The sequence below is a fragment of the Ochotona curzoniae genome, unplaced genomic scaffold (genome assembly GCF_017591425.1).
Source record: "Ochotona curzoniae isolate NIBS_2020 unplaced genomic scaffold, NIBS_Ocur_1.0 scaffold_3890, whole genome shotgun sequence".
NCBI lineage: Eukaryota > Metazoa > Chordata > Mammalia > Lagomorpha > Ochotonidae > Ochotona > Ochotona curzoniae.
Window position 1 is genome coordinate 24118837 of NW_024467115.1, and position 26436 is coordinate 24145272.

A 26436-nucleotide genomic window follows, 5' to 3' on the forward strand; every position below is an offset into this window, starting at 1 on the left:
GAGGCCGGGTTTGCCTGCCGGGCGTGACTCACACTTCTGGATCAGCTGAACCAAGGACAACAGCGTGTTTGCGCGGGACAGCCATTCTAGCTGCAGGCTCGCGGCACCAACAGTTAGCTCCCGGAGCTGAGCAGGGCGCGCCGCCCCAGGCCAGCCCGACTCGGGGCCGGGTCGCTGCGGGCGGGGAGGGCGCGCACGGCTGGCGCTGATTGACCGGGCGCGCGGTCAGGTGACACGGGGCGCCTAGTTCCCGCAGCTGTGCCCGCGGTGGCCTCCAAGGAGGGTCCCGAGCCGCTCCCGGAGCCCACAGGGACTGGTCTCCGGGGAACAAAGTTGCTGGGCCGGAGACGGCGGGGCGAAGGGAGGAGGAGCAGGGGCGCCGGGGCGGTTGTGGCGGCTCGGGGGCCGGATCCGCCGGGCCTCCTCCTCCTCCTCCTAGGGAGAGCAAAGCCCCGGGTGCCGGAACCGGAGCCCCTTCCCAGGGGGCGGCGGCGGCACGCGGGCGCTCGGCCTTGCGCCCCACCTTCGGTCCTCTGCCTGCGGCGCTGCGCTCCAACAAAGGGGCAGGCCCGCGGCGGCCGCGAGGAGGAAAGGAGGCGGCGGCGGCGGAGGAGGAGCCGCGGCAGCTGCTAGCCGCTCTCTTGCACAAAGTTGTGGAGTACGCCTTTCCTCGGAGGAGCGGACTGGGCAGCCCGGAGGGCCGCGGGCTTTCTCCCGCCCAGGGGACGAGGAGGGGCCTGTGGCGCCCACAGTCAATTGGGGGAATCTCGGGGAACATCCCCCCCCGCCCCTCCCCCGCCTCCTCAGGCTTTGGGTCGTTTCTGCAGACGGAAATCTTGAGAATTTGGCAAACTTGGTGCCTGCGCGCCTGCTCCAGGTTTGCGCTAGGACTGTTTTTGTTTTTGGCGGAACTACGGGGCAGGAAGATTGCACAAGCCCGGGGCGTTTCCAATTGGGTCTTCATTTTTTTTTTTTCGGATCTTGTCTGGTTCTTCAAGTTTTATTAAGGGGTGGGGGAGGAAGATTGCACGCTCACACTCACCCTCACGTACAACCAACCCCTCGGTTGCTCCGACCCAAACACTCCCCGAGGAGACCAGGGCAGGCTGGGGACGCTGTGGCGGTGGCGGCCCCTGCGTAGCAGGTAAGCCCATGCATTATTGAAGCCTCGACTGGGTAAGGTGACCACAGCCGGCTAGGGAGCGGGGCAGGGAGGGGTGGGACTCTGGTGCGGCTCTTCCGGCCCGGATGGGCATCCCGAGCTGCTTCTCAAGTGTCAGGCCAAGGATGGAAACCAACTTGTGCCTGCACGTTCCTCACCGCCGCACTTCAGTTCCCTCGGGCGGTAGACGGAGGCTCCAGAAGTGTGGAGAGGAGGTCCTAAGACACCTTGCTGGTTCCCAACAACCCCATCTCCTGGGATTGGGTACTCCCCTCAAAGACTCCGTCGCGCCGGGGCGAGAGGCTCGCGCGTCTGTGTAGCGCGCGGTGCAGGGCTCTTGGCCAGTGATCTGCAAGAGGGGACGTGGCCTCCTAGGAGAGCCTGTCACAAGCCCCGGCCAGGGGAAGGCGGGGCCCCGGCTGAGTCCGTCAGGAGAGGGTGGGGAGAGAGTGACTGGCCAGCGGCAGGGGACGCTTCCCCGCCGGCCGCCTGGCAGGAGCTGTGCTTGCCCTCTGGGGCGCTTGCTGCTGCTGAGGGTGGGGCCCCCGAGCGTGGAGCCGCCGATTCCCAACTCCCCGCCAGCCGCCCGGGTGAGGCGGAGGGCCCCGCGCGGTCGCCGCGCTTTCCGGACTCCTGGCATCGCTTGCCGCGCCGACAAGGTAATTCCTGCCTCTGTTTGGCTCAGGCTCTAGGTTCTGGTGACCCAGGGCCACTTACAAAGCCGACTAGGCAGTAGTTGTGGACTGAGCAACTTTGCGCTGAAGCCCAAGGTGGCGAAGGGGACATGTTCCAGCGTTGTCCCAAGTGGAGGTAAAAACGTGCCGACTTCGCGCTTACTTTGAACGTTAACCTGAAGAGACCGGGGCTCACTATCCGGGCATGGTCTTCTAGCCTCGGCTCACCTGGGTCAAGGTGGCCTCGCCAGTCACTTCCCCCCAGCGCACTTGGGACCGTCGGTGCGCCGGTCACCCGGTCGCCGTGGCCAGAGCGCACGGAGCTGGGGGCGAGGTGGGGGTCCCCGGGTGGGGCCGGCGCTGCGTGCCTCCGGGCCTTGCGGTTGCACGGTATCCATTCCTTGGAAACTTGCACGGACTACGGCTGTGGGGTTGGGCCCTCGAGGCCTGGTGGCTGGTGGACGTAGCACGAAGACCTCACAGGGTCAGGCAAGATCTGGAGGAATGCAAAGCGCGTGGGTCCCCCAGCTTAGGAGCTCGGAGTGGCGAGGGTCAGGGCTTAAGTGGAGCCATCCCTGCCCCTCTTCCCTTACCGGCGTTTATGGGACCTGTGAGACAGCTCTTTAACGCTCATTTGGGTGGTTACTTGAAATTTATTGGCCCTGTAAACGGTATTCATCACAGTGGTATTAATCACAGTGGTATTAACCTGGAGCGCGGCCGAGAGTGAACGGCGGGTCTTGGCACTCGATGGAGTCTGAGTGTGTTTGGCTGCGTTGGCGTCCCTTTCTACTCTCCCGCATCGCTGGGTTCCTAGTCAATGAAGGGACTCAACCCTTGAGTCCAAGGACTCAACCCGGATTTCCGTCGTGGTAGCTGATTGTTGAATCCTCACTCACAGAGGGATGTCGTGGCATGTTTCATATTGTGACGTCAGGGAAGCCCCATATTAAAATGAATGACAACACAGCTTTTTCCTTGAAGGCCATTCCCCGAACTTTCACCTTAGGGGTATGGCTATGCCGCTGCTGCTGATTTTAGGACAGCCAGGCATGTTATGTGGTAGCAGCTGGTGAATAGGTGGGGAGTGGAGTGTGGGATTGCTTGCAGTGGAAAACATCTGGATTAACTATAGAACAGCATTTTGAGAGAATGGAAAGCTAGGGCAGAGATAATGCTAAATTGCAGTGGGCTATGCCTTCCGGCTCCTACTAAAGGCCATTCATGTGTTCTCAGATTCTCACCTAGATTGGAATGGAAGGTGGCATTCCGTCCATTCCAGGGGTGTGGAAGTGAAGCATGTCACTGGGACACAAGTGTTAGTTGTGCAACTTTGATTCTGTCTTCTGACAAGCCATTACAGGGCGAAGCAGGAGGCTTCTCTGCCTCTCCCCATCCCCCAGTCAAACTGAGTCTCCTGGCCATGGGCACATTGGGGTGATGGTCAGTGGCTACCCCTGTGTCCCTCACATTTGTTTTTCTCCTCCCTCCCCCGTTCTTTTCGTGCTCTCTGCTCATCTTCTCTGCCTTTGCAGGATGACAGAGAGCTTCACTGCCACGAAGAGGAAATTTGAAAAATGAGGAGCAAGGCAAAGTCAAACTTTATCATGAGGAAGTATTACTAGTCCTGTGTAAAAGAAAGTCCTGTGTAAATAGTTTATCTTTCTCTTGTACACTGGACAGTCTTTTTTGGAAAGCACTGGGGTAGAGACCCTTGACCAAGAACATTCGTGGAGAACATTAGCAGTATCTCAAAGGGAGTATATCTTCCAGGAAAGACCATTTTTCCTGAGCAAACCTGATTTTCCATAATCAAATTTGTATACACTTTTTTTTTCTGAACAAAGTTTTTGATGCTTAGATATAATAAAATACCACTTAAGAGTTTAGCAAATCTTTTACAGTTTTGTACCTGCAGAAAATAATTTAATCACACAGGAATCCATAAATTCTTAGCAGTAGTAAAACCATATAAAATGTTTTTTACACTCTCATAAACTCTGGCAGATTGATATATCCGCATATTCTTTGCTACCAGAGAGGAAATGGTTCTTGAAGCTTTAGCAAGGTGCTCTGTTTTCCTCTGCCTCAGCTACTTTATTAAAAATGTTTTCTAATAACTTGGATCTTTTTATTATTAAGAATGCACCCCTTTTTGTCTTGATAAAAAAACTGTTACATACTATGAATATTATATCTGATAGCATAATGCCATATGATATGTACTTGAATATATGATAAAGCATAATATGGAAAATATTGTGTTTTAAAATAATAATGCTAGAGTGGATTCTTTTTAAAAAAAGATTATTTAAAATGCAGAATGATGAGGGTGAGAGGGAGGGAAGGAAAGAGAGAGAGGCAGAGACAGACTGTTTATTGTTTTACTCACGAATGCTTGTTTTGACCAGACCTAGACCTTGTCAAAGCTGTGTCCTCCCAATGTCTGGCAGGGATGCAGGCACCTAAGCCGTCGTCGGCTGCCTATTAGTTATCGGGATGTTGGATTAGAAGCAGTGCGGTGACTTGAACCCAGGCACTCTGATATGGAGGGCAAGCATACCAACTAACACCTTTGGCCATAGCAAATGGCCAACCTCTAGAATTCTTTTGGGTGGTGTCTGGGCTCAGCAAAAATCGTAGGGTGTGCCTTCCAGATAAAATCTGTGTCAGTGGATGTAACATGTAAACGTTTAGCTGTATAGCACTCACCCAGGCCATTCCTCAGATTCTGATCTGTATTTCCAATTACTCCTTTGTTGTCTGCACTTAGAGTTCCAAGAGGCAACCCTATTCTAGCATATTCCAAGCATATTCATTGTCTTCTGGGGTTCGTGGCTTGGGGACTGACTCACCTGTCCCTTAATTGTCCACCAAAATGGGGAGCCTTTTTTTTTTTTTTTTTTTTTTTACGTATACTGGGCCTGTAATATCCAGTCGCTTCACACATCTTACTGGCTTTGTTTACTTGATGTCTACGTGCCCACTTAGCCATTTATTTGTTATCCATCTGCCCTCATCCCTACACCACGTGCCCACTCATTTCTTACGCATTTACCCTCGTCTGGGTCATAGCCATTTCCTGCTTGTAATGTTATAATAGGAAAATCAACGTAATAAAAAGCCAGATGCCATTTAATTAGTTTGCCCACTTACTTTGCAATAGTTACAGTGTTTTCTTCTCTCTTTGTATGCATACATGTGTACATGTATGTAGGGATAGCAGCATGCGTGCAGATTAAGATAGCTACAGGTAAATGTGGCTGCCCTGTTTGAAATGAAGTTGAAGATATTATCAGTCTGCATTGCTAAATATGTCATGGTATGTCTCCTGCTGCCAAAGATATTTTCCTTCACAATAGCAACCCCGTTAATGTTCAGGAAATTTAATGTTGATGCAATAATATTGTCTAATGTGAAGGCTGAATTTAGGTATTTCAGATGATCCCCAATATGTTTTGAAATTCTGAGGTCATCCCGTTTGTTTAATCTGCTTTACTGCATCAAGTTCCTCTTTTCCTGGGTGGTTTTTGTTTTCATAACATTGACAATTGTGAAGTGATGAGGCCATTTGTTCTATAAGCTCCGCACAGCGTCGATTCATCTGCCCGCGATAAGCTTCACTATGGATATTTTGACAAAGTTGTTGTACAGAGGCTGTGGTGCATTTTTGTTGCTTCACATAATAGCTTGTTATCGGTTATAGGAAGTTTGATTACCGGATCAAAGACAGGAATTTTCCCCCAAACATATTATGAGACATATTTAAGATTACAGAAGAGTTGAAAGAGATTTTTATTTGGCATCCGTGATAACTGGCCTAGTTTCTTTCAGTAGCTTGTTGATAGATTCAGTCTTCACTGCTTCCCCACATGCTGTTTGGATCCATCTTCAGTTACAGCATCCTTTTAGAAGTCCAATATGCTTGTGTTACTCTCCAGCTTTAAGCTATCTAGGGGGTCCTTATTGCCTTTGAAAGAAAGGTTGAAAACTTTGCGTGGTCTTCAAGGTGTTTTTCCTAGTACTGCATAGCTGCTTCACCTAGTTCAGCTGATACATGAAGGGATTTCGGCAAGTTCCTAGAAAATGGAACTAAAAGACAGGTGAATTCTCTAGGAACTTTTTGAAATTCCTTTGCTCTTGTTTCTGGGGTATCTTCTCTCCAACAAGTGGCTGGCTTGTACCTTAGCCCTTTGAATCTGTCATTTCTGCCACTTCACATGGGCATATTTCTTTTTCCTCCTTACACACTTTCCATTTTGGCTAATTAAATTCTTCCGATCTTGAAGGCTTGGCTCAACTATCACTTCTTCACGAAGGCCACTGCTAATTGTTCAGTGCAGGCGAACTTCTCTGCTCTATGCAGTTTCTAATCTGTGCTCCTCCTTTCTTTGTAGCCCATCAGGATGATAATGAAGTAACTCATTATGTGATAGATTGCTCAGTGTCTATAGGCTTATCATAGCAGGGACCTTATCTTTTGTTGATATGTCCATGGCCAAGATCAGTGACTTACACCTGCGAAGTCTTTGGGAAATACTGAAAGATTGCCATATGTAACTGTCTATAGTCATATACTAAATTATATACATTATGCACATTTTAAGTCCATGCTTTCCGTTTTGCTTTTAGGTTCTGATGTCAGGCTGGACTGTTACCAAAAGCTGGAAGTCTTAAAAAAAAAGGACTTGTTAAAATCTTTGGATTATTCTGAAGCTCAACCAAGATGGCCAAATATGGAGAACAGGAAGCCAAGCCTGAAGATGCGCAGAACGAATTCAGTGATATCATTAAGTCCAGATCTGGTAGGTGATGGAAACTCCAGAAAATTATGGATTTTTATGTAGAAACTCTGTAAAAGGCGTTGGTTTCCTGGCTTATTTTTCATTGTCCTTGTAAGCAAAGTTTTTTTCCTGTGAAACTCATTCTAAGAAATGGATTGTACTTTAGAAAACGTCTTGTTAACATCTTTGAGTGCCCTGACTTCGTTTCTCAGCCTAGTTTTGTCTTACTGCATGTTTGCTGGCATTGCTTGGGGAAACCACTGCTGTAGCTGAATGAGGTTTGTTTAGAAGACTGCTTCATTGAGTGACAAAAATACAGCGATATGCCTTCGTGCTAGTTTCTGGAAATTGAAGAGTCTGTATTTCCAGTGGGAAGTTGCATAGCTTCTAAAGGAAGGGTTTTTTTTTGATTTGTGTATCAGGACCTTGTATCCTTAGCCCTATTCCTGCATGTGGCCACAGCTCCTTTTGGTCCTGTTGAAGCTTCCTATGAACATGGTACTGTTTCCATTAAGGTAGCCCAAATGGATGGTTTTAAGCAGGCCACTTAAATTGGAGATGTCAGGACACTACCAATTCTGCAGCAGCCTTCTTTATTTAGTTGAGTGCTTTTTGATTCTGGCTGTACAAATGGATCAACAAGGGACATTTGTCTTTAAAGATTTATTTATTTTTACTTCAAAAGCAGATTTATGGAAGAAAGGACATAGGGAGAGAGAGAAAGAGATCTTCAGTCCTCTGGTTCACTCTCCAGGGGGCCTTATTTTCCAGAGCTGAGCTGAACTGAAGCCAGGAGCTTCTTCCAGGTCTCTCTTGTGGGTGCAGTGGTCATTCTCTGCTGCTTCCATAAGCAGGTGGTTGGATCAAAAGCAGAGCAGCCAGGACTAGAACTCCTGGTGTCTGTATGAGATGCTGATTCTGTAGGCGGAGGATTAGCCTGTGAGCCACCATCCTGGTTTTGTAGATTAGAAGTGTTCTGCCTTCCCTCCCCATTTTCCCATCTTCCCCTGCTTGTCCCCAGATTATTATAGTAGTAAAGTCCCTTTGTAGCAGTTGCAAGATTAACTTTCTACTACCCAAATATATCATGACGTGTTAGGTATAGGTAAAGGTAGAGAATCTAGTATATGTTGTAACCGGTATATCTACTTGTAGATATGCATACTGCCAAGTTGCTTAAGTAACTTTCATACTGACTCTGAGATTATAAAAATGACATCCAGTATTACTGTAAAGCAGAACAACCCAAGGCCTGTTTTTGTTGTATGGCCTATCTTAGATATATTAGGGGATTATTTGTTATTACTTTAGCCTTCAGCAATGTGTACTGATTAAGAGAGCTAAATTAATTGCATTAGGCTATGCATTTGCCTTTGTGATACTGTTGTTGGTTGCCTTTCCGGGCCATAAGCAGGGTGCTCAATGGAAAATGAGCAGCCAGGACCCATGGGATGTGGTTGCTGCAGGCTGAGGTATAGCCTGTTACACCAGGTGCCGCCTCTCAGCAGGTAGAATTTTACAGCTTTTAGTGTTGACCTCCACTATAGAAAAACCTTTGATATTTGTAAATTATATGTTAGCCATTCCCATAAAGATTAATTATAAACAGCATTTAAATTTAAAAATACTGGGTTTAAACATGAGTGCAGTGCTTTCAAATAGTTCTTCAAGTTAAAATTATTTCAAAGAACTATGGCACATTGCCATGGAATGATTTGGCAAAAATTATTGAATGTTTTTTAATAACTACTATCAATTGGCTAGAAGTTCTATTGATAGAGCTTTCTTCTAGGCACTATGTTAAAAAATCTACATGCAAAAAGTTGGTCACAGTATTATTTGTAACAAGAAAATAGTGTAACACCAAGATGCAATGTTGGGAACTGATTGGGTCACTATTCCCCAAAGTGTTTTGGAGAGATTACAAATTCTGGAATTGTTCATGGACAACTCATTAAGTATATCCTGATTAGATAACCTTGGGATAGGGAAGTTAACCCATTCTGCTTTTTATTATTATTACTGTTTTTGCAATACATTTGAACAGATCAGTAGAGTATCACTATAGCTAATTAAGTTAGGGTATGCCCATGAAGTCAAAGACTATTCATTGAATAGTAATATATACATGTATGTATAATCAGAAGTAGTTTTTTATTATATTAAGTAAAAAAAATGTTGCATGAACGCATTTTTGCAAAAATAAATTTTAGGGTCCTGTGCAGTGACCTAATGGCTAAAGTCCTTGCCTTGCATGCGGTGGGATCCCATACAGGCACCAGTTCTAATCCCAGCAGCCCTGCTTCCCATCCAGCACCTTGCCTGTGACAATGGGATTGCAGTTGAGGACGGTCCAAAGCCTTGGGACCCTGCACTCATGTGGGAGACTCTAAAGAAGCTCTTGGCTCCTGGCTTCGGATTGGCACAGCTCCAGCTGATGCAGTCATTTGGGGAGTGAAACATGGGACGGAAGATCTTCCTCTCTGTCTCTCCTCCTCTCTGTATATCTGCCTTTCCAATAAAAATAAACAAATCTTTAAAAAAATTTTAGTGGATTAAACACTAGAATATTAAAAGTGGTCATCTTGGCGTGCTATAGTTATTATTGTTTGCTTTTTGAGTATACTTATTTTCTAAAGGTCTTCAGTGGACCTGTATTGTTCTTATATTTTTAAAGCCTCTACATTTTTCTTAATGATTGAGTGCCAAGTTTATGGCAATTTTTTCCTTGGTGGCATCGATTTCAAAACACATTGGTAATATAGCTATTGCGTAGTTAAGATATGAATCACATTCTTTTGGCTGGATTGTGTTTCAAAAGTCAGCAGAGAAATTTTAAAGCGCTGGTAAACCAGGCTGCTAGTCTCAATCTTGTATTCTGAAGTCAACATTTTTCTTTTGTTTCTTTTCTTTTTCTTTGTTTGTTTCAATTCTTTTGTGGTAACTGCTTAGTATAGAGTGGTAAAGTTCTCATGGTACTCCAAAACTTACCTAATGCGAAGGAATCATCTACATACAATGTGTATTTTTAAGATTCTCCTTGAGTAATTACCCTGCTGAATGCACTGCTTTTTTATTTTGTAAATAGGAATACTTTTTTTTTTTAAACAGAAGAATTTTGATTCTACTCTCTGTAATGTTTTGGGAGGACCAGGTTAGGGGAGAGTGAAGGCAGAGGTGGAAATGTCAGAGAAAGCACTGCTGAGGAGACACCAATACACTTCATCTCTGGGTTGGTGAAGATTTTCCTCCTTCCTTCTCCTCCTCAAATCCTGAATTTTGGGCATTCTGCAAGTGTGGCATAATAAAAGTACTTGTTATATTACTGAGATTATTCATGTTACTCTCATTTGGCACTAATTTGCTTCATGCCATGTATGAAAGTTTTTAATCTCATTTGTAAAAGCCATTTTCACATCTTAAAAGAAACAGCTTCTCTTTGTGATGGCATAATTCTGTGGGTATTCATTTACCTTGGGTCCAAGTAAACTTTGATGTCTAATGATCAAGAAGTTGAAGTTGAGTAGAAGTAGACCTTTTTCTGACTTCCAGGCATATGTTTCAAGTTCATTATTGATAACTTATACAGTCTTAACTAGTAGGTTTCAGAAAGTTCAATGAGTTAGTAAATATTTAGGGATCACAAATGAAGATATTTTACAGTGGAATCTACCACTAGTGGAATAAATTATTTGAAACTTGTGCATGAACATCACAAACGTGAAGTACAGATAAACTGGTATAAGATGCAAATAAAATCACGCATCCTCATCACTCTGTTCACGCAGTAACTAGTGAACTTTAAGACTGCTAACATAGCATAATTTATTCTTCTGTGTTATTCTCAGTGCTCTTGGGGTGCGTTTTAGCCTAGAGTCCTTTAAAGGAGTGGAACTCAGGGCCAAGGATGTTGTATCAACATGTGGAGTTTCTGAAAATGTAAGGATTGGGATCATGGACTCTGTGATGGGAAAGGACCATAACACAGATCGGTCAGGTAAACTTCACGTTGTTGCATGGTTCAGTTCTTTAAATGACCTTGGGCAAGAAGGCTCTCTCTTTCTCTTTTTTTACCTTTTCTGTCCTTGTCTACACTGGGATGTAATTATGGAGGAAGCGTTGGTGGTCTTGTGACCCAGTCACCCAGTCTTTAGAGCTGGGCTTTCCCTGGTGACGGTGATGATGATAATTCTGGCATCTTACGTTTCTTAGGTACTTACCATGAGCAGTTATGAGTATGATGTGAAGAGGTTAGTCTTCACAGCCACTATTTTCTTTTTTTTTTTCATTTCATTTTTCATCAGTTTATTTTTTTTCCCGTAAATACATCATGCTGCAATCGAGGAAAACATTTTCCCTTCGTTCTTTTTTTTTTATTATTATTATTTACATTGCTTTATGTGACACAGCTTTGTAGGAACTGGGATTTCCCCCACCCCTCTTCTTAACCCTCCCCCAACCCCAATGGTGGATGCTTGTTGCATTACCACAGTTCAAATTCAGCTGAGATTCCCTCCTTGCAAGCATCTACAAAGCATAGAGTCCAACATCTTATTGTCCAGACAAATCCAACAGTTTCTTGGGGAGACCGTCTCTGGTCTGGAGGTAGAGCCGACAGAGTATCATCCCAATCAATTAAAAGCCCCGACATTACATCAGTAACAATTTACAACATAATGGAATTAGTTGACATGGTATTGTGTAACCAGCATGTTAAAAGAGAGAGAGAGGGAGAGAGAGAAAGAGTGCAAGTTCTGAACCATATCCTATGACTTGCACATTGACATTACAATTATTAGTCTATATACAACTGCACAGCAACTATTTTCAGAAGACAAATGTGAGCAGTGCAGAAGTGATTTCGTGTGTTGGATTTCTCTCCATGTTCCCAGAAGCCCAGGTGTGCCTTCCTAAGGCCTCTGCACATCTCTTTTCTCCCTATCTTTGCCTGATTCCTTGTCATTTAGGTCTAAGCATGAATGTCACCTTCCCCGCTGACTTTGGAGAGTAGCTCTCCCAGTCACACTTGACTGCTCCACTATATTTAAGCTCCCTGTATTGTTTTTATTACTATCTGCAACTTTTCTTGTTTTGTGCATTTGCTAATTTTCTTTCCACTGGAATTGCACTGCATAAGTGGGGACCAATACATTCCTGGCACTTCGCCCAGTTTCTGGCTCATTATAGGTGAGCAATCAATGTTTATTCAATGGAAAAAGCTCCAGAGTTTGAGAGAGCTGAGGTTAGAACATAGTTGCTCCACTGCTGGGAACTCTGTGATTGACCTCTACCTAGCGCCCAAACTTGTAACTTACAAAGCAGTTTATTGAGCTGTACCTGCGTGGTTCTTTATTGTGTGTCTGACTCTGTTCCTTGCAAATTGTTGCATTGTATTTGATGGATTTATACGCTGGTTGATCTCTTCCTTCACAGTTAAAAGGTGGGGACCTTGGTCTGCAGGGCAGAGTTTCTGCAGATCCCGGGCTGGCAGCAGAGCCCAGGGAGGGAGAGTAGACTGTATGGGAGAGCTGTTGCCTTTACGCCTGCTCCTGCCTTCCTTGGCTTTTTCTTTTTTTTGACTTCAGTCTGTCATTCTCTGTTGAAAGTCAGCAAAGGGGAAAATGCCAGAGGACAGACAGTCCTTTGGGTGGAAGATAGAGAAATTGATAATTTGTTTCTGACGTGAATTCCCTTTTCTCTTTTCCTCTGACTGCTGCTCAAGGCTTTTAACTGGCTGGAGAAGAAAGGTAGTGGATTTCAGATGCACTGACATTTGGCACCATTTAATTCCTGGTCTGATGCCCAGATAGGTATCTGCTGGTTTGAAAGAGTTGGTTGAGGTGTGTGGGGGAGGGAAGAAGAGAGAGGCTAGGGAAACAAAAATAAAACAAACTATTTATTATGCAGTAATATATCTAGTTACATTTACAGTGAACCTGGAAAATATGCTATGTTTGTCACAAAGTAAACTTGCTTAACAAGATTCAATTTTATTCAAATTATGAGGACAATTGCCTTATTTGTTAGTCCTTCAGAAGCTGCTTTTTTTTTTTTCTTAAGGAAAGACAGTGGTTGCTTTCTGCTGAGGGAGGAATTGGTATCCTACTTCCTTTTATAGTCATTAGAGAAATATCTATGGGGGTATTTTTCTAAACTGGGTAAGGGACCATGAAAAATAGTTTCTTATTTTTTTCCCCGAAGCTTTTCTTGGCTGGAATACCTGTATATTGAAGGGAAGTCTTTGAGCAGGTTTGTGTTTTTCCAGGAGCCCTGGGGATTTGGGGTGATGGACAGTAGGACTGATGGAAATTCAAGTCTGGTGGAGGAGAGCAGCTATTCTTGCTATGTGTGTAAAAATATTCTCCATGTCATCCCCTCATTATGCTGAGGCAGTGCTACCATCAGAAAGTTTTCTGTATTAATTGAATTCTCATGACCTGTTACTATGGCTGTGAAAGATTTATAGGAGATCCATTCATGACTGGAAAATGTAAATGGCTGAGAATGAGCCTGAGCAAAGGAAGTGCATTAATTATATAGACAGAATGGAAAACTCAATTTTATTGAACCTTATGTGAACCCAGAAGTTTGGACTAGATGCTGATATGATGGTTTTCTGGGAACCAGGGAGTCTGCTGGACCATTTAGGCAGTTGTAAATATTAGTTAAAATGTAATCCAATACCACACACACACACACACACACACACACACACACACAAGGACTCCTCTGGTTTCGGGCAGTATTGGCTAGATGTATTTTTTTCCCACCTTAGCATATGTGTGTTGGCAGAAGTTCTCACTGTTTTTTTTCTCTTTTTGAATACCTTCACTGTTCAATAATATTGACATTCAATTCAATATCAGAATGTGAGGCAGCGTGAGCTCCTGCTGTGTGTTTACTCCACGACTGTGGACTCGGAAAAGGAAAGCTTTCCCTGGATTTCCACATGGGAAGTGGGCAGGAAGGTGAACTTCTGGCTTCTCTTTGATCAGGTGGTGTTCACCCTTGGGTCATCGGGCAGTGCAACACTTGAGGTTCATTTATGTCGTGTGGGGCTCCCCTACCAGAAGCTTGTTCTCTTGGCCTTCTTAACAGGGGGATTTAGTTGTGTGTTTGACAGCAAACAAGATCTTGGTTTAGGGAATTACCAGTTTGTGTATCAGAACCTTGGAGCTTGGCCACACATAAAGCACGGGAATAACACCTCGGTGGTGAATATTTTCAAATGAGCTTTCTTGGGGTTAATGGCCAGCTGGCAATTATTATTTATGTCCAGTTCAGTATGTCAACATTTAATTATGTAACACAATCTCTTCAAAGAGCTGAAATGGCACTTTGTTGTGGTAGACAAATCTAATACAAGTTTCACTTTGTGTGATACCACTTGGAAATGAACACGTCTACTTTAGTTTTGAAAGTATTATTGGCTTAAATATTCTCTAGTTCCAGGTATACAACATTTATATGAGAAATATTGTGTAGATCCTATTTGAGGTTGGTACTAATTAATTGGTTTCTTGACCGTTAAGGACCATGTGTGAAGTGCAATATTTAACATTAATTCGATAATTATATATGCTCTCATTTTGACAGATAATTTTGGGCTTGTCATACATGGAGCTCCTAACTCACAGTGTATATCAGAATCCTCCTTCCAGATGTTGATTCAGTTATGTGTGGTTTTAACAAGCTCCATGAGCTCTTCTTGCTGATCCTGATGGTTTATGTACAGCAGAGGTGGGTTTAAGAGTTTTGGAATTGAAGTGAAAGTGGTCTTCCTTTCAGAGGAGTAAGAAAAGCTATTGTCAGATGTTTATTTCTACTTATATACATTTCTTTTGACTAATTTAAAAGGATAAAGGGTTTTATAATTTTGGATATTTTTTCTTTTGCTGTCTGTGTTGATGAGTTTGGTAAACCGAATGAGAATCAACCGGAAGTTAGGAGCGGGCTGAAATTTGGGGCATCTCTTTTGTGGCTCATTGAACCAAAGATCAAACCGGCGCGGTGGCGCAAGTGGTTAAGTCCTCGCCTTGCACGCCCGGGATCCCATATGGGCTCCGGTTCTATCCCGGCAGCCCCGCTTCCCTTCCAGCTCCCTGCCTGTGGCCTGGGAAAGCAGTTGAGGACGGCCCAAAGCTTTGGGACCCTGCACCCGCGTGGGAGACCCGGAAGAGGCTCCTGGCTTCGGATCGGCATAGTATCGGCCCGTTGCGGCTCACTTGGGGAGTGAATCATCGGATGGAAGATCTTCCTCTCTGTCTCTCCTCTCTGTATATCCGCCTTTCCAATAAAAAATAATAAAAATAAATCTTTAAAAAAAAAAAAAAGATCAAACCAAAGAGTTAGCCTCATGTGCATTTGTCATTGAGCTCCTTCTTTATTGCTTCATTGTATTTAACCTCTTCTGCTGCTGCGGACCTGACTTTACAATCTTACGCTCTCCCCGTAGATAACTATATAGGTGGGAGTGTTCTGAATGATTCATTGTGCAAACCTGTTACATAATATTCTAAGATGGGTTTTTGACTCATGGTGGGAAAAACAAGTGTTCGCTTCTATCCTCTTTACTCATTTTCTTTTCTTTTTTTTTTTTTTTCCAGTTTTTATTGGAAAGGTAGATTTATAGAGAGAAGGAGAGACAGAGGGAGAGATCTTTCACTATCCAAATGGCTGCAACAGCTGGTGCTGAGCTTATCTGAAGCCAGGAGCCAGGCGTTTCTTCTGGTCTCCCACGCTGGTGCAGTTTCCCAGTGCTTTGGGCCATCCTCAACTGCTTCCCCAGGCCATTAGCAGGAAGCCTGATGGAAAGTGCAGTAGCTGCGAAATGAACTGGTGCCCATATAGAATTTCAGTGCTTGCAGGAGTAGGATTTATAGTAGATTTATAGAGAGAAGGAGAACCACTGCTGGTTCACTCCCCAAGTGGCTGCTATGGCCGGAGCTGAGCTGATACGAAGCCAGGAGCTTCCTTGGTGTGTTCCATGCAGGTACAGGATGAGAAGGCTCTGGGCCGTCCTTTACTGCTTTCCTGGGTCACAAGCAGGGAACTAGATGGGAACTGGAGCAGCCAGGACACAAACCGGTGCCCATATGGGAACCCAGGGAATGCAAGGTGACGATTTAGCCACTGAGCCATTGTGCCAAGCCTGAATGTACTTTTTCAAGAGATGTGTCCGATTGTAATTTAGTAGAGTGTCAGTATTTGGATAACATGATTATACAAATATCAGAATAGTTTAAAAAGTTTGTGGAAAAATGTAACGAAAAGATTTATTTTGGTGCAAAGACTGTTGCAATTCATGCATGTAATGGTTCTTGACAATGGTATAAATTTGACAGTTTTTCTTATGACGTGTAACTTTAGAAAGAAAAATAAAAATGTCTAGTTCAGGAAGCCTGCACATTTGTGAGCATTTTTTCACTTCATGAAAATATGCATTATGACTGAACTGTGCACGAGTTTCACACTTTTCTTACATCTTCATGCAAAATTATTTTCCCCATAAAGTTAAGATTTTTTTTCCATGTGCTTTGTTTCCTTGGTATTCTGGCATACATGTGCTGTCTGTCTGTCTCAGGGCAGGCTTGTTGAGTGTTTGGCTTAGTTTGGATCTTACTCTGGAGGATTTGGCCTCAAAGCAGATTGCTTAGGGAAGGAACCCATGCACATGTGTGATTAGAGGAGACATTTAGGGAAGTCTGAGGTCATCGTAGACCTTTTGAAAGCCCGCTGCCCCTCGCTGATATACAAACTACCACGAGGGATGCAGATAGCACCATGGGAGGACCACACACATTTCTTTGTGTTTGCGACTTTGCTGGTTTGTTTGCAGTATATGCATGTTCTTCCTTCTACCCACCCCTGCTAATTTGAAATGTCCTTTTGTCAAACCTCAGCACAAGCAATTCACAGGCCATGTCCAGGTTTTGCTTCTCGTTTCTTCTTTAGGGCTTCTTCTGTGCAAATGTATGAACAAGTCACTTGACTTTCTGATGTCAACCTTTAGTTGAATCTACACACACACACACACACACACACACACACACCGTGCTCAATTAAGCTTTCAATACTCTTTAATTGTCAAAACAGACTTGTCTGTGTCCCGGCTTATTCATTCAGTGGAAGTGGCTGTTGGTCCATCATTGCTGCTAGATGCTAGGCCCAGAAGTGAGCAAGATGCCCCTCTGCTCTGCAGGTGTTCTCACACTGCTTGGGACCCCACAAAACTCAGTGCAGAGTATGAGAGGCGGTGGGGACAAGGAAGGAAGCGGAGCCTGTTCATGGCTTGCTGAGTAGGGTGAGTGAGAGAAGCCTCTAAGGAGAGGGCAATGTGATGTGAGCCCTACAGAAGGCATTGGACATTGACAGCATGTGGATGAAGACGGAAGAACATTCCAGATGTTGGAAAAAGAGCAATGCATTTTGGGTTGTGCATGGTGATGGGAATGACAGAGATTTAGGGCCAGATTTCAAAGGCCCTTTAGAGATAGGCTGAGAGGTTTGAGCTGTTCCCTGAGGGAAGGCACTGTGAGTTTTAAAATTGGTTAATGACTAGCTAAGGACTGTTCAGGAAGCAAACTTGGTTGGACCAGGAAGCTTGAGTTGGGGGGAGGCATGGAGCTGGTAAGATTTGTGAAAATGATTGAGGAGGGTGGAGATTCTGAGGTCTTGGTCCAGAGTGTGCTGGTTGAGATGGGGTGGCAGAGAGGACTGGACGGATGGTTAGCTCTTGCTAACATCATGCAGAAAGCCTCATGCAAACGAGCTTCTCCAATGTGGGATTTGTTTTGTGTTTTCCAATTAGGTATGGAACTTTCACATTATGATGCGATTCAGATTTTCAGCACTTTCACGTATTAGTTCTGCATGCACAATACATTTTGTCACCTGAGTGAATTTCACAACGTGGTGGAGTTACTCTAATGCTAAGGCGACTACGGATGTTCGTCTGAAACATCTCTTGGCCTGTTTATGTAGGTAACTCTGATTTGAATTAGCTTCCAACACATTTTTTATTTTTTTCTATCCATATATTCTGTCAGAGGTCATGCTTTAGGTAAAGAAGATCAATTAAAATGGCAAAAGAGGGAGCGTGTCCATATTTGCACTCTAGTATGACAGTTCTTTTGCTTTTAGATGATTCAAAATTGACTTCAAACTTTTTTTAAAGATTTATTTTATTTTCAGTAGAAAGTCAGATATATAGAGAAGATGAGAGACAAAGGGGAAGATCTGACGTCTGATGATTCACTCCCCAAGTGGCCACAATGGCTGGAGCTGAGCCAGTATGAAGCCAGCAGCCTGGGGCCTCTTCTGGGTTTCCCACACAGGTTCAGTGGCCCAAGGCCTTGGGCCTTGACTGGTTTCCCAGGCCACAAGCAGGGAGCTGGGTGGGAAGTGGGGCTGCTAGGATTAGAACCAGCACCCATATGGGATCCTGGCATGTGAAAAGTGAGGACTTTAGCCACTAGGCTACCGCACCAGGCCTGCCTTTAAAAATTTTTTAAGTGAAGTATTTTGATGTGATCACTTGTAGATTTCCACATAGGTGTAAGAAATAATACAGAGGGTCTGTATGCTTCATCCTGCTCCTCCCAGGGATAATGCTTTGCAAAAAGAAACGGATATTAACATTATTGTACTTCACAACCTTACTCAGATTTGGTTCTTTGAAAAGGTAGTGAAGAAAGACAATAACATCAACTTGTGGTGAAGCAGCAAGAGAAAGTCTGCTGAAAAGAGCTTCAGAATGATTTCCGAGGACCTTTAATTGAAAGGTTGCTTGTTTAGTGTGATGCTGTAAAGAAAATGCCATCCTCTCTTACTAATTCCAGTTTCAGCAGAGAGGAGGGGGTAGATGCAAATTAAAAATAAATTAAGACCAGATGTTGAGAAATCCCTTTCATTTAGGGGATAATAAGTGGTGGAAAGGTCACTGGAGTTCAGCTGAAGCTCTGGGATACACCGCAATCATAACTGCTCAGGTAACAGGTGCTTTTCTTACTGTGTCACTGCTGTGGCGGTTTTGGGAAGTGGAGAAATGAGAGCCTGTTACTGTCTTGCTTTTTTTGTGAGTCCCATCTTTTCAATCTTGGTATTTACTCTAGGCTGACTTTAAATTCTGTGGTATTTCAGAAATTTTGGTTTTCTTTGTGTTTAAGAAAACACAAAAGGTCTCCTTTGAGATCTCTGGTGTGTAAGTTTTTGATTTGTCACCCTGCCCCTGTGATGTGTCAGCCAGGATGGATAAGACACAGCTCCAGCCATCAAGTGTCTGTCACCAGCAGTGGGCCGTTACAAAGGATTTTGAAAAAAACAGATTAAACAGGCAATGACAGTTATAAAAGTGAAACAGCACAGGTTGCCTTGTGAGTACGTGGGAAGGGTATCCAATGTCGAGGGCACTCAGGAAGGACATCTTGGAAGAAGGGCTATCCAGGCTGCGATCTGAAAAGTCAGGGCAGAGCAGACAGCAGGTGGGGACAGGGCAGGCTGCAAGGACACTGGGAATCAGTGGCTCATCAGAGATGGGGAGGTGGGACCTGCAGAATGCGAGGCGGCAGCAGTAAGACACTGAAGAGTCCATCTAGACCACGCGGTGAAGACGGTTGTGAGCCATTGCTGGCAGTTTGAATTGCAGGCTTGGGTAGTGGGAAACCCTGGGAATGGCTTAAAATTATAATTAAAAATTGCCTTTTAAAACACTGAAGCATTCAATGTAAAACAGAGGCATTTGAAATTTATCTTCTATTAATAATTTCATCTCTTAGTTTTAGGTCATATTTGTGTGAAGGCAGATTTTTTTGTTTCATTAGTTTATTTGGAAATCAGAATGGCAGAGATACAGAAAGACCTTCCGTCTGCTGGTTCATTCCCCAAATGCCTGCAAAAGAGGATACTGGGCCAGGCTGAAGCCAGGAGCCAGGAGCTCTACTTGTGTCTCCCACATGGGTAGGAGGGGCCTAGTTTCTTGAGCTGTCATCTGCTCCCTTTCCAGGTGTGTTAACAGGTAGCTGGATCAGAAGCAGGGGTGGAACTTGATTCCAGTCACTGCCATATGGCATGCAGAGTCTCAGACAGTGGCTTTAAACATTGAACCACAATGTCTAACATTAGGTCATGTTTTAAAGAGCTCATTTCATAAAGAGGTGAGTCTTAGAAGCAGTTTTGAATACTAACAAAGATCAAGACACACAACATGTTCAACGATTCTGGGCATAGATTCTGCAAACCAGTAGAAGTTATTTTGTAATTATATATTCATACACATAAGGCAAAATACAAAAACATGAATGGAAATGATAAACACTAAACTAACTTAATTTTTCAGTGATAATAAAAGTGGTATCTGAAGCAAAGAGAAAATCGTGATAGCTTGTCTTTAACCCAGTGCCTTGGAAATACAACTGGAGGAACAGATTTCTGTGAAATTGAACAGTTCCTAAAAACATTGGAAGGGACTGAGGGAGAAGCTGAGCGGCTTGGTAGGATTGCCATCCAGTCTGAAGGACGTTTAGGTGGTAGGATGGCTCTTTAGGGATTTTCCAAATTGAGAGGATGTTGAGTCTTGGAAAATCTGGGCTTTGGCTAGTAGATTTTAAAATGACCCTGGAAGGGAAGTGAGGTGCAGGTTTGAACAAGGCAGCTACCCTCAGCCGATGGCACTTCCTGAGTCCTTAGCCGCCGACACATTGAGCTGCTGTGAGTGTGCGCGTGACATGGATCCAAAGAAACAGATTGGTGTAGTGAACTTGAGCACCCACTGCAATCTGACACCTCATGCGATTTTCTTATTGTCTGTTTGTTCCAAAACCTATGAAATATTCAAAGCAAAGCTTCCATTTTCAGATGCACGTATTCCATAGCATGAACTCTAATATCAAGTTTCATTTGTACCATTTTAGTTTCTGTTTTTGGCTTCTGGGCTTGTAGCCTTTCCTTGCTTTGATACCCGTGAAAGCAGAGGGCTGGCTGCTCCTTCTGGACCTTGAGAGCAGCGCTCCATCTGCAGCATGGGTGCTGGGTGAGGCTGGAGGACCAAGGGCTGCTCATTGTCATGACTGAGAGATGTCAGAGGCCTGAACAAGGTAGCGGTAGCCAGGAGGGAGGAGATGAGAGTTTGACAGCTGTAGATGAGTTAGGTCTCAGAATGGTGGCAGTGGATGTGACAGAGGACTCTTCTGGCTCTGGTGTCAACACCTGGCAGATAATGCCTTTCTGTTAGGGCTTTTTTTTTTTTTTTTCTTTTTTCTGTTTCTGGTAGTGGGGTACAAAGGGCAGTGAATAGGGAAGGGTAACTGAATTTGTAGGGTGAGTTAGGCATGCCTGTGAGATATCTGGGAATTATTGCGTGGAATAATCTGATATTCATAGGTATGTAAGATAGTGGCTTGGGCTGGGGTTACCTTGAAAAGTGTCAGTTGAAGTCTTGACTACTTTCCTCAGTAATTTGGGCAACTCTTGATTAAAAAAAAAGATTTATTTATTTTTATTGGAAAGGAAGATTTATAGATAAAGGAGAGACAGAAAGATCTTCCATCCTCTGGTTCACTCTCCAAGTGGCTACAACAGCCGGAGTTGAACCAATCCAAAGTCAGGAGCCAGGTGTTTCCTTTGGGTCTCCGAAGCATGTGCAGGGTCACAAGGCTTTGGGTCATCCTCTACTGCTTTTTTTTTTTTTTTTTTAAAGATTTATTTATTTTTATTGCAAAGTTGGATATATAGAGAGGAAGAGAGAGAAGAAGATCTTCAATCTAATGATTCACTCCTCAAGTGACTGCAATGGCTGGTACTGCACTGATCCGAAGCCAGGAGCCTGGAACCTCTTCCAGGTCTCCCACATGGGTGCAGGGTCCCATGGCTTTGGGCTGTCCTCGACTGCTTTCCCAGGCCCCAAGCAGGGAGCTGGACCGGAAGCGTGGCTGCTGGGATTAGAACTGGTGCCCATATGGGATTTTGGTGTGTGCAAGGCAAGGACTTTAGCCGCTGAGCCACCAGTGCTGGGCCCAACCTGTACTGCTTTTCCAGGCTACAAGCAGGAGCTGGAAGGGAAATGCAGTAGCTGGAACATAAATCTGTACCCATAAGGATGCTTGAAGGGAGAAGATTAACCAGTTGAGCCACTGTGCTGGGCTCTTGGGGAATGTTTCTAAAGATATTGTTAAAGTTTCATCAAGGGCTGTGTTGCAAATTTTGATTCTTTGTGTTTTGCAATCCCTGTAATGAACATCTGTGTGGCTGGGAGAGGGTGGCAGAGGTGGGGAAGAAGGGAAGGTTTGAAAGACGATAGATGATGGCAGTGGAGGTTGAGGAGTTAAGTGAGTTTTGATTTTCCATGGTTTTAGCAGATGTTGGCAGCTGACCCTTTGGTTGTTGACTATATTTAGCTCCTAAGGTCGTGGGAACACAACCTGTAACTGTGACTCTAGCTAACCTGATTGGGGCTTGGAAAGGAGGGCAAGCTGGGGCCTGTAAATGGCTGTAGGATGTGCAAGGATTTTACACGTACGTTTCTGCACATTTTCTGGAAGAAAGTGCCCACAGTTTTCATGATAGTTTCAAAGAAGACCTATGAGTCATTGAAAACCTAAATGTTATGAGGGAAGAGTGACATATTTTTAGGCCTGTGTCTTCATAATGTGTGTGTCTTTTCTGATGGGAATGGCATTGGTAGTCTAAGACTCTAGCAGGAATTTAGGGCCCCAAACTATTGCTCTAACTCAAGCTTTGGGCCTTGTTTTGGCTCTGCTGTCTCCGAGCCATTCAAACCAAAGACCTAATTGCTAGGACTAGAGCTATGGAGTGCAGTCAGTGATTGCTCCTTCACCTCTCCTTGTATACTCTTCCCCCCACATCCTAATTCAGCTGGGATGTTGGACGCAGATGAGTCCAATTAGTCTTTTTAGCTACAAGCCCAGTTCCTGTTCCTGCCCTTGCCAGTGAGCACCAATTAACTCCTTAACTCACAACACTTAGGTATTCGCTCCTGCCCACCTGTGACTCACCTATCAACTGAGAGGGGACGGTGTTGCATTGTCGTGTAACCACTCCCCTCACAGTCCCTTTAAAAGGCCCGTGAAGCGGGGGGTTCTCTCTCTTTCTGGTCAGGTGCTTCTGTTACTCTGGCACCTTGACTCTTGGCTGACCAAGGACAGGTAATCCCCTGAGCATGGTCCCTGTGTGCTGCTTAGATGGGTCAATGGTACTATCAGGAGTTCCAGGAGAGGTGAGGCCTAGCAGTGATGGAATGTGGGCAGAGAAGCCAGGGAAAGGTGAATGTCTGCAGCTTTGTGTGTCCAGGTTATTTGTTGCATGTCTCTTAGGGTAACTTATATTGTTGGGAAAGCTGGGACATAGGTCTTCAGCTTAACAGATGGACTTCAGGGTGATGACCATTTGTTCCCCTTTGGATTATGATTGGTTGGATTGTTATATGGACTTGTGAGTTGCTATTTCTAGTATGCTCTGTTATCACCAAGCTTGGTTAATAAAGACTCCTTAATAAAACCTTAGACGTGTCTGGTGTGATTTTGCTCGCACCCGTAACACTAGGAGGAATAGACAATGTTTGAAGGGCAGCATTTCTGATAACGTTTTGCATTTAGTCAATTTTTAATTTGCTGATGAGTCTCTTTTGTTGCTAAAAGTGGCAAATAATCAGACCCAAATTACTAATTAGCAGTCTATTTCAGATTTTAATGCAACTTTTGCTTCATCAAACTCAGATGGAGTGGGTACCATAATACCTTTTCATTTCTGACATCAGAAGAACTTTGTTAAACCTTCTGATATGTTTGCTGTGGTCACCTTTTTGTGACTTCCCCCCATGGCTCTCACACTGTGCCCCTTGTTCCTGTTTTCTTATCTGGAGAATAGGAGCATATGCCCCAGTTTGCCTTTTGTACCGTTGTTCAGGCTTCTGATCCCTCCTGCTCCTTCATCATACACTGCTATCTCAGAGGGTCTACTCTGGCAGAAAGCTGGAATCAGGAGTGGAACTGAAACCCTGATATAGAAGCTCTAACATAGGATGTGAGTGTCCCAGCCAGTGTGTTAACCACTAGGCAAGATGCCATCTTTGTTGATTTCTCTTAACGTTAGAGGGTATAGGGCACGTTTTTGGATCTCCTGTGTGTCACCATTCACTACCTTTGTTGCTTACCACTTCCCTAGTTTTAAGTACATCTGAATGCTGAACTCAGATGTCGATTTCCAGCTAGCCTTGTATATCCAGCTGTCCATTCGGCACCTCTATTTGTGTGTTCAAATCTGTAAACCCAAATTCCTGATCTCCACCGTCTTGGTCCATTTTGTGTTGCTACCACAGAGACTTGGAAATGTGTAAAGAAAAGAAATCTGTTTCTCATAGTTCTGCAGGCTGAGAAGCTCAGCATGGAAGTAGTGATGTGCAGTGAAGTTCTTTGTGCTGAGTCATAATGTGATGGGTGGTGATGGGGCATCAGATGTAGAGAAAGCAAAGTGCAAAGACCCTATCTCTGTTTCTCTTGTTTTTAAGCCACTAATACCATCCTAGGGGCCCCACCCTCCTCACCTCATCCAACTCTGGTTATTTCACAGAGGTCATACCTCCTAACACTATCAACGCATGACTTTGTGGATTAAGTTTCCTCTACAGTTGAGTCATAAGCCCCCACCCAACCCAAAGTTCAGCAAAGCAACCTGATTTCTTTGAGTTGCTATGGACCCAAATTTTGGAGTGATAATTCTGTCTTTTGTACCCATACTTAACCCAGCAACACATCTTGCCGGTTCTGTTTTCCATTCTGCTTATTCTGAATCTGGCCCTGTTTTATCATCTGCATTGCTTGCCTCCTGATGGAGGCCACAGTCACTCTTGAAGTGTCATCTTTTCCTGTGTCTTTCTTCCGACTTAGCTCATGAAAGCTGGTATCAACCCAGAAATCGAGTGATCTTTTTCAAAAAAGAAGTAGATTATATCTACATTCACAACTCTGTAGCACCTCCCCTTTCTACTAGTAAGAAAAGATTATAATCTATAGTGACCTTCCTTTCTTGTTTCTCCTCCTCTCTGTAAATTAAATAAAAATAAAACAAACAAACAAAAAAACATTCTTAGGTGAAGGTCCATTTTGGAAATGCAACAATGCATTGTTGAAGTGTGATGTGGCTTTCTTCTTAAACTTTTAAAAATTATTCAAAAGGTATAGAGAGTAGGATGGTAGTGAAGGAGAGAGAGATAGAGAGAGAGGGAGTGAAGAGTCAGAGAGAGATCTCCCACTGGCTTGTTCACTGCCTAAATGCCAGCAGTAGCATGGTTCGGCAAGGCTAGGTGCTCAGAACTTAGTCCTATTCTCCCATGTGGATGGCTGGGGCCCAGGTGCTTGGGCTGGATCCCAATGTATGCATTAGCAGAAAGATGGAATTGGAAACCTAGCCAGAACTTGAATCTAGGCACCCTGATATGTGACTTGGGCATTCTTACTGGTGTCTTAACCCTGAGTCAAAGCCCAACCTTACAATGAGACTTTTTATACAGTATTGCCCTGGCAATGGGTGTGGCAGGTGCAGGTGGCAGTTGATAGGTAGCAGGTAGCCCAGCTAAGGCTTCTAAGGGGTCTTTCATGTCTTTTGGAGTACAATTAGCAATTGCTGCCTTACTCATTAAATTCTAGAAAACATTGGGAACTATTCCAAAATGCAAGTGCTCCTTTAGTCTTATGGAGGAGCTAGGTTCTAGTTTTGGCTCTATAAACACTAGCTGTGTGACTTCGACTAAGTCGCTCAGTCTCTGTGCAGATGATCGATCTATTTGTCAGTATGGACTAAGAGACCTCTCAGTGACAGCTTTATAGCTCCTGAAAACCAAAGTGCTGGGAAGCATTGGATTCTAGTACATTCATATTCATTTCTAATTTTTATCTGATCTTGTGACCTCCCAAATATGCAAGTACATCAAAAAGTAGCTGGAAAAATGGAATTGAAAGATAACTTAATTATGGTGCAAAAAGCTTTTGAAATCTATCTATATAATATTATCTTCATAGTATGTCTTTTACATAAACTTTTTGAAGACTCCATGTAGGCATGGATTTCAGATTTTTTTGCACCAAGGTAATCCTACCTGTCCACTCCATGTTCCATGAACAGGTTGAAGTGTCTTCTTGTTTTACACATGTGGATTCTTACCAGTGATACTGGCATTGAGATCCTTGAAAGGACAGTATCGATGGCATTGGGGTCAGCATTTTAATCTGTAAGTTGGGTTAAAATCAAAGGCCACCCTTACTATTTTATCCACTGTTTGAAGAGTAAGAAAATTTTTATGTTATTTAAAACTGATTTAAATTTTACCAAGTTTATTAAAATTGCTTTAAAGTTTTTGTTAGTTCTTTCCTATTGAGATACCTTAAGGGAGGGGCTCGGAATGGAGTCAAGATGGTGTGGGTTGGGATGTGAGGGTGGCTCCCCCACTGACTTTTGGAGCTTGAGCAAGTTACTCTGCTGTGTTCAGCTTTCTTATTAGAGTTAGGGATAATAGTACCACCTCTAAGATTGCATGAATTAAAGCAATCTGGCATGTGAAAGTACTCGATAAGTGTTAGCCAGTACTCTTACAGAAATAATTATTAGAGAAGTCCTCCCGTGTCCATAGGAGAAATGTCCCTGCCCCCAGCTGATGGGAGGAATGTCAGAGAGTACTGTGCCCTGTGTATGCTGTGTTTGTTCCTATGTGTGCACACCTAAGCTAAACTTTCTTATTTATAAAGATGATGTATTTTTCTGGTAGGATTTTTGAGAAATCCATTTTTGTGTTATACTGTATCTCTTC

The 26436-nt window shown here is 44.0% G+C and overlaps 1 protein-coding gene across 3 annotated transcripts in view; it reads left to right on the top strand.

Moving 5' to 3' along the window:
* The first annotated feature begins 617 nt into the window (after positions 1–617).
* Positions 618–26436, top strand: part of UTRN (utrophin) — a 491247-nt gene continuing 465428 nt past the window's right edge. The window contains exons 1-2 of one of the 3 annotated variants that reach the window (XM_040965592.1): positions 618–1144; positions 6469–6641. In XM_040965592.1, the coding sequence (XP_040821526.1) occupies positions 6563–6641 (79 nt within the window). In that variant the 5' untranslated portion in view covers positions 618–1144; positions 6469–6562. Of the gene's footprint in view, positions 1145–1664; positions 1822–6468; positions 6642–26436 lie in introns of those variants that run through there. The other 2 variants (XM_040965598.1, XM_040965593.1) reach the window with 2 other exon arrangements.